At 54.9% G+C, this 8443-nt stretch overlaps 1 protein-coding gene across 4 annotated transcripts; it reads left to right on the top strand.

Moving 5' to 3' along the window:
* Positions 1-486: 486 nt before the first annotated feature.
* Positions 487-7864, top strand: SLC30A2 (solute carrier family 30 member 2). Of its 4 annotated transcripts, none has more exons than XM_088790591.1 (9): positions 487-1200; positions 1868-2088; positions 3205-3351; positions 3996-4149; positions 4874-5048; positions 5252-5291; positions 5766-5871; positions 6979-7113; positions 7535-7674. In XM_088790591.1, the coding sequence occupies exons 1-9, from the start codon at positions 1151-1153 to the stop codon at positions 7545-7547; spliced, it is 1041 nt and encodes a 346-aa protein (XP_088646717.1). In that variant the 5' UTR covers positions 487-1150; the 3' UTR covers positions 7548-7674. The 4 variants fall into 4 exon arrangements, with proteins under 4 accessions (XP_088646717.1, XP_088646716.1, XP_088646718.1 ...); XM_088790590.1 differs by having other exon boundaries at positions 500-1200; positions 7596-7864; XM_088790592.1 differs by lacking the exon at positions 5252-5291 and having other exon boundaries at positions 503-1200.
* Positions 7865-8443: the final 579 nt, after the last annotated feature.

The raw sequence follows: 8443 nt of genomic DNA, 5'->3' as shown, positions 1-8443 counted from the left end.
AGTGCTTTCTATATACAGTGCACCTATCAGAGGCCAGCGTCGGGGCCACAGGTCCCCGGCCCCTGAAAACCCCTATGGAAGGACTTAGCTTCGAGAGGGTGGGCTACAAAACCGGTACAAAGGACTGGCCAGCTTCTCCCCGCGGGACACCACGCCTGGCACCTTGCTGGGGCTCCTGTGAGCTGCTGCGGGGCCAAGGAAGAAGGGATGGTGGTGGTGTGAGCTTTGCGCAGATGGAGACTGATGCTGAAGCGCGACACTATCCTATGTAGGGGGTGGAGATAAAGCCGGTCACCCCAGATTCTAATCGGAGCGCGCAGGTGAGAAACTGGCGTTGTTTCAGTGGCAAAATGGATCGGGCAGTTCCAACTAGTCAGTCCTAAAGAGGGCCACAGCCTCGGCCTGAGGGGAGGCAGGCCCCGCCCCCAGGAGCCCCCTGCCAGAGCCGAACACAGCCGACCTTAGGCGGCTGCAGCCTGAGGGTGGAAACCGACCAAACTCCCAGGAATCTCCAGCCTGTGGGGAAGACACAACCCTAGCCTCAGGAGCCACATTCCTACCCTCCAGGGGCCCAAAGCGGATTTCTACAAACCAAGGTCCGAGAACTTCTTGGTGGGACGCTGCCAGCCCCGCGCGGGAGACAGCGCACGCAGCCAAAGCCCAGTCCTAACTCAGTGGAAGCGGTTAGGCTTTTCCTTACAAGCCAGATGGGATCCCCGGACCCCAGGGTGCAGGGGACCGGTGCTCTGGGGCAGCTCCGGGGCATCCATTGCAGCCGGCCACCTCCTCCCCCTTCCCCGCGGGCTTTTGCACACGACGCGCGGCGGGCCGCTTCACACGGGGTGGCGAGGGCGAGATAAAGCGGGCGGACGCGGGGCGCGGAGAGGCGGGAGCGCTCTGCGCGCAAAGCGGGGACTGGAGCGGCGCGACAGCAGGACGGTCCCACGGCGACCCCAGCGCGGCCGGGGCCCGAGCAGGCGCGAGGCGGAGAGGTGGGCTAGGGGAGCGAGTAGGACGACGGGAACGGCGCGCGGAGCTCACCCCGCAGGTGAGTCCGCGCCCCCGAGTGTCCCGAGCGCCACTTCCGGGACTCACTTCGCTGGGTGTCCGCGCGCCGCTTCCCAACCTAGCTCCCCCCGCGCGGGGCCGCATGAAGGCCACGGATAAGCAGCATTTGTTGGACGCCAGGCGCGGAGCCCGGTAAGGCGAAAGCGTGGGGAAGGGCGGGAATTTGAGCAGCATCAGGCGCACCTCCTCGTTTGCTATCCTGGGGTGGTTTGGATGTCTGGGTGGCGGCTTGAACTGAGACCACACAGGAGGGGTGGGGTGAGGTGAAGGAGAAGGGGAAATCCAGCTTGGCACCGGAATCATCACTCCCTCACGGACAGATCCTGCCTGACCCTTGTCAGCCTGTCTGGAGTGAGAAGCCTAGAGGCCCGCCCCCGGCCAGGCACTTTGCCCCCGGGGCAGCCCGGGCCTCGGAGGCCCTGTGTCCCCAGGTGCGCGAGATGGGGGTTTGTCCATCTTCCCGAGCCAGGGCTCTGTTCCTTCTCCGCGCTCGGGTGGACCGTCCCGCCCCTTGGCCAGTTACCAAGGTCTTTGTCTCCTCCAGGCCCTGGGAGGGATGGGGGAGGAAAGAACACCTGGGCCAATACCCCTAGACTCCTGCAGACTGGTCATTCCCCTAGTACCCACCTGCGAACACAGGCTCTGGTCACTCCTCAGGGACTTCGAGCTTGGAGCACCCTTATCTAGTCTCCTAATTGGACACATGGGACCTCCAAGGCCCCACAGAGAGCTAGGAGTGGAGTCAACCCTCCTTGCCTCCATCTCAGAGCTGAGTCTCCTCTTTCTCTTCTCTGGCCAGGTCTTACACGGGATCTCTGTGGCAGGATGGGGCTGGCTGGGTTTCTCTGCCTCCACCTGGCGTGGATTTGCCAGCCATTGAGCTGGCTGTGGAGAACAATCATTACTGTCACACCCAGAAGAGTCCTGGCAGTCACAGTGACCCCAAGAAGGAGCGGGCCCGTCGTCAGCTTTATGTGGCCTCTGCCATCTGCCTGGTGTTCATGATTGGGGAAATAGTTGGTAAGGACTTTTGTGCTAATTAAATGAAATTGGCTTGTAGATAGTCTGGATGATCTAAAAGACTTTCCCCCTGTAATGTAAGCCAGTAACATTAATACAGTTGACACTTGAACAACGTGGGGGATTAGGGGCACCGACTCATACAGTGGAAAATCCACCTGTAACTTTTGACTCCCCCAAAACTTAGCTATAGTCCACCTTTTGCATCTGCAGATTCAACCAATGCAAATGGAAAACAGTGTTTTCCTTCCACAGTTGGGAATGCGGAATTACTGTTTCTCATCGGGGGGTCGGTTGAATCTGCAGATTCCAAACCTGCAGATATGAAGAGCCCACTGTACTTACTGAAAAAGATCTAGGAATAAGTGGACAGGCGCAGTTCAAACCCATGTTGCTCAAGGGTCAACCGTACTATAGCCCCATTTATCAGACCTTCACTATGCTGTGTTTAAAAACAGATTAATTTTAAATGTAAAATTTTTAAAAATTAATTAAAAATTTTAATTGAGAAAACTAATTTTTTCAATTACCATTGACATACAATATTATATTAGTTTCAGGTATACAATATCCTGATTAAACATACCTTATGAAGTGATCACCCTGATAAGTCTGGTACCATCTGACGCCATCTGTTAATTACAGTGTTATTGACTATATTCCCTATGCTAAGTCTTTTATATGCACCTATCTCGTGCAATACACACAACAACCTTGTGCTGTCATATGGGTGCTGTCAGTCTCCTGATTTTACAGATGATGAAAGTGGGGCACATTAAGTAATTTGCCCAAGATCACACACAACTAGTAGGTAAGGGAAGGCCTAAATGCCTAGAAGGAAAGAACATTTACTGAATGCCTGCTATGCTTTCCAGGCACTATTTGAACTTGATTTTTCACATTCACCTTCTAAGTAGATGTTGTTAGTCCTGTTTAAGTTGAGGTACAGAGAAAGTAAATCACTTGCCCATGGTTACACAGCGAATGGGTGGAGAGGTCCCGGTTCCTGTATCTTTCTCCAGAGTTCATGGTTTCCCTGCTACACACACAATCTGGGAAGTTGGCTTCTTAGAGAGCTGATAAGGACCCTCCACCCTCCTGGTACTGCCCCTGCAGGTGGGTACCTAGCACATAGCTTGGCGATCATGACCGACGCAGCCCATCTGCTCACTGACTTTGCCAGCATGCTCATCAGCCTCTTCTCCCTCTGGATGTCCTCCCGGCCGGCCACCAAGACCATGAACTTCGGCTGGCAGCGAGCTGGTGAGGGCACTGGTCTGGATGGGGGTGGGGTTGGGAGAGGGGGTGGTTAAGACATGGGTTCTTAGGTGGCTGCAATGGGTGGGTCCCTGAGTGAGACCAGGAGGGTGGCTCAGGTGTGGGAAGAACATGTCAACTTTGGCTTCTGTCCTCAGGGAACTCCTAGTCTGCAGGGAAGAAGAGTTCACCTTCCTAAGAAATGAAGTGGCAAACTTCAAGAACAAATGACTATGGCATTAACTCTGCACATAACTCCATGTATCAGCTTGAGGGGCAGGAAAGCTCAGACACGCCTTCTTGGCTGAAGAAATAGGATGTAAACCCTCTTTAGTTCATCTCTGGGCTGCATTCCTCTCCTCCTCAGAAGCTTCAGTTTGCCTGCTGAGCAATAGTATCTATTTTAATAAGTCAGTTTATTTGCATGTAAAACAAAAAGGTTTGACCCATGTGACTTCTTAAGTACCTTCTAGCTCTGACATTGTCAGGTACAGCAGGGTACAACCATGCCAGCTACACGTTCAGCAGAGCCCAGTCAGACCCAGGTCCTGACTTTGAGGGGCGGGGGTGGGGGTACTGGAGGGAAAGCGAGATCTCCTCAGACTTAGTGCCCCATGGTAAGATTGGTGTTGGGGTGGGTTCTTCCTCAGAGATCCTGGGAGCCCTACTCTCCGTGCTGTCCATCTGGGTCGTGACTGGGGTACTGGTGTACCTGGCAGTGGAGCGGCTGATCTCTGGGGACTATGAGATCAAGGGGGACACCATGCTGATAACGGCAGGCTGTGCTGTGGCCATAAACATCATGTGAGTGAGTCCTCCCTCCTCCCGCTTCTCACATGCGTACTTGTGCTTGATCTTGGTGGATGCAGGCCAGGCCGCACCAGTACAGGCTACAGGGACAGAGTTTCCCTGATGGTCTGAGCTCTGGCACCTGGAACACCTGGGTCCTGCCTAAGGCCAAGGCCGTTGGGAGCTGTAAGTCTGGGACAGCATCAACTCCACCCCTGCCCCCCTATACGTATCAGTGAATAGCCTGGGAGGCTTCCTATCTGAAGTGGGGAGGGGTGAGTCTAGTTCTTGCAGGAGCAGATGTCCCTAGGGGCAGAACCCAAGTCCTTTTTCCAGCTGATGTGCCTGAAATTGGTCTCAGAGAGAGGCAGGGTATATAGAGCATCTGTCTCATTTGGGTTCTTTCTCCCTTGCTCAGTGGCCTTGGGCAAGCCACTGCCCTCTCTAGGCCTCAGCTTCCCCATCTGTGACATGGTGGGGGAACTGGTAACCTCCATGGTACCCTCGTGCTCTGAGATTTGGCACTGGGGCATTTTTGAGCCCAGACTCAGCCTGGCATTGGAGCTGAACCCTTTGTCCTGTGGCACTCTAAGCCAATGCCATGTGGGTCAGGCTCCTCACGTGGCCAAAGGGATGGGCAGTCTGGGGGTTGGGGTTGCTCCACAGGTTGGCCAGACCTAATGGGTGGTCTCTACCTGCTACCTCAGTGAGCCCCTTAGCTTTGTCTCCACTTCTGTAGAATGGGGTTGACTCTTCACCAGTCTGGCCACGGGCACAGCCACAGCCATGAAAACAACCACAACCCCAGCCAGCAGCAGGAGAACCCCAGTGTTCGAGCTGCCTTTGTCCACGTGATTGGAGACTTGCTGCAGAGCTTGGGTGTCCTGGTGGCAGCCTATATTTTATACTTTAAGGTCAGAGCTGGGGACAGAGGGAGGTGGGCCGGAGGGGGGGATGGGCAGAAGACTATAGATCATCTGGGGGCTCCTTCCGCACAGGACCCCTTCTAGATTCTAGCTCCCTCCCATCTCTGGACAAAAGAAAGCGTGGGTAGAGGGAAGGAACATTTATCCAATTTCTGATCCTCACAACAACCCTGTACTGGTGTTTTTCGCAGCTCAGAAACGCTCAGTCACTTGTACTGTGTCACACAGCTGGTAAGTTGTGGAGCCAGATTCAAACCCAGCATTCTGTGCTGCCGAAGCCTGGGCATTGCGTGGCACAGAGAGGCGGTGTGGTGTATTTGAAAGAGCCGGGGGTTGAGGGTGAAGCCTGGCTCCAGTCCTTGCTAGCTGTGTGATGTGGAGTGAGTCCCTTGCTCTAACGGAGCCTTAATTTCTATAAAATGGGGACTTTGGACTAGATGGTGTGTAAGATTCCACTTAGCTCTGTCCATGCCTCAGCCCCTTGGTCAAGGAGGGGTGGGAAGGAACTATGCCTATCCTGAACTGTGGTCTGTCCTGCCTGCCCTTCTGGGCATGGGATAAGCTAAGCTGGGAGGCAGGGCTAGGGTAAGACTCATGTCCACTCCGCCAAGAGCCCCTCTCCCCGACAGTGCTGGGTGAGAATGGAGAACAGAAGCTGATGTATTAGGTGTTGAACCCCAGCTCTGCCTTCCCTTTTTCCTGTAGCCAGAGTACAAGTACGTAGACCCCATCTGCACCTTCCTCTTCTCCATCCTGGTCCTGGGGACAACCTTGACCATCCTGAGAGACGTGACCCTGGTGCTGATGGAAGGTAACTGGGCTTGGGCTCCCTTTTTGCTCTTGGCTGTCCTGCTCTATTGAAGTTCCAGGGGTGGGGGTAGGGTTTGAATCCCAGCACATTGATGGGGAGCCAGGCTCTGGAGGCTGGCATAGGCTGGAGAACCTCCTGGGGCCCCAGGCATATCTTGGCATCAAGCTGGGCCCTCAGGTATGGCCATTCCTGGAAATGTCCCCTAGACCATGCCTTCCCTTCCCCCTAGGCCCAAGGGTGCCTCCTCCCTGCTGGGTGTCCTCCTTGACTAGTCAGTTGGCTCCTGGGTGGTATTTGCAGCACCTGGCACTTCAGCCCTTCCCCATACACTTCCTCTGTCTCCATTTGCTTCCCCTCAGGCAGAGTGAGGAGTGAAGATATGCTTCCCATTGTGGAAGGGAGGGGGGCAGACTGAAGCTCAGAAAAAGACAGTTGGTGTTGGACAGGGCTGCCGAATCCACTCCAGCTCAGGCCTTTTTTTCCAAAGCCCTGGTGACTGGGCTTCGAGGGGTGCCAGGTAGTGGTGAATAATCTGCCCTGAGTTACCACACTCATTCACCTGGCTCTCTTGTGCTCCAGGATCCTGGGTCATGGTCTCTGTGTGGGCAGGGGCAGCCTGGATTCTGGTCTGGGGTCAGCAGGAGTGTCCAGCTGCAGGTCAGAGCTTTTTCTCCAAGAATGTGACTGACTCAGATAAAAGTGATGGTGATGATGCCCCATGTGGGTGCAGGAATCTCCAGCTGCCCTTCTTTTCATTCCAAAAAACCCCACAAAACCTTTTTTATTCAGCTCCTGTTATGTCCAGGCACTGTTCTGGGCACTGAGGAGGATAGGATGGTAAACAAAACAGATTGTCCTGCTCTCATGTGGAGTTGCCATGTTAGAGGGGGAGACAGACAAGAAACTAACAAACGAGATAACTTCAGACAGTGTTAAGTGTGGAGAGGAAAACAACAACAAAGTGATACGATGGGGCTCGTTTGGGAGATGGGGGCAACATCACATCTGCTGGCCAAGAAGGTCTTCTCTGAGATGGCATTCGAGGAGCAGGAACCAGCATGGGTGGAAGGGAGCAGTTTCCTTCAGCCCCATCCCTGCCGTCCTCAGGGACGCCCAAAGGCGTGGACTTCACAGCTGTGCGGGATTTGCTGCTGTCCGTGGAGGGGGTGGAAGCCTTGCACAGCCTGCATATCTGGGCGCTGACCGTGGCCCAGCCCATGCTGTCTGTCCACATCGCCATTGGTGAGTGGTGGGGACCCTCAGGATAGGGTGTGGGAGAGAGGCAGCTGGAAGCCTGGGACGTCCCTGACGGGTCTAGACGACCCCAGATGCTTGCAATGCCCATGCTTTGAACCTGGCCCCATGCTGAGTGCTTTGCACACGTTATTTAATTTGATCATCACGATCCCATTTATAGATGGAGAAACTGAGGCTGAGGGTGGGGTGGGATAGTAAAGTCACTTGCCCAGGCTTTTACAGCTTATAAGTGGCAGAGGAAAGCGTTAAAGCCTGGGTTTTTTCCTGCTCTTTTGGGATTGTGCTAGGTATGGGAACCAAGTTGCCTCGGGCAGGGGTGAAATCTGGGGTTTCTTAATGTTCATGGTCCCCTATCCTGTTCTGCTGAGGGTAGGGTATGAGAGTCAGTCTCTTGATTGTTCCTAAGGGCCCAAGAGTGAGTAAACGGTTCTCTGGTGCCTTCCCTGGTGTGTCCTCTTGGTCCCCAGCTCAGAACACAGACGCCCAGGCTGTGCTGAAGGCAGCCAGCGCCCGCCTTCAGGGGAAGTTCCACTTCCACACCATGACCATCCAGATCGAGGACTATTCTGAAGACATGAAGGACTGTCAGGCGTGCCAGGGCCCCTCGGACTGACTGCCTGGCCAGGTGCCAACTGGGGTAGGGGCAGGACCTGCAGATGGCAGGGCCCAGTGTCCCCCAGGTCCAGCCAGGACTCTGTTTACCCCGTCTGTGTTATAAACCATTTCCCTCTCCTGACCTCTGCTCCATGTTCAGTGTGGAGGAGCCTTGCTCACTCCAGGAATGGGGTTTTTCCCCTGCCTCCCCATCTGATGATAGCCAGCCCATGGACGGGGACTCCAGGTGGCAAGTTAACGGGACCTGTCTCTTCCGGCTCCTGCGTCGGCTCCGGGTGGTCTGGCTTTGGGTCTAATCCTCAGCCAGTGCTGTCCTACCACCAGCCTCAGGGAAAGGCGGTGAGGCACAGTGAGGGGTGCTGGAGGGGAAAGGCCTTAACATCCCCTTGCCTACCCACCTCATTTCCTGGTTTCAGTCTGTCTGGACTTTGTCTTGTGAATCTCTGAAGAAGCCCAGGAACAGAGTCCCCTCCCTTTGTCTCTAACAACAATCTGATTTAAGGAGGCCATGGGGGTTGGGGCATTGTGAGGATCATGCACTCTCCTACTTGTCCCCCTGAAATGGGAAGCCAGGGGGCACCCAAGGCCCATCTGTGTGGTAGTCACTTCAGCTGTGAGCCAAGCGTTTCCCTTTCCTAGAGGGAGGAGGCTTCTGACTAGGTAAGGACCTGGCTGGTTTCCTTTTTCCCTATTCCCCCAG

Source organism: Rhinolophus sinicus, chromosome 14 (assembly GCF_057876585.1).
Source record: "Rhinolophus sinicus isolate RSI-liver-muscle chromosome 14, RSI-T2T, whole genome shotgun sequence".
Taxonomy (NCBI): domain Eukaryota; kingdom Metazoa; phylum Chordata; class Mammalia; order Chiroptera; family Rhinolophidae; genus Rhinolophus; species Rhinolophus sinicus.
Note: the sequence above shows the minus strand (reverse complement) of the source record. Positions and strands in the feature narration are given on the sequence as shown.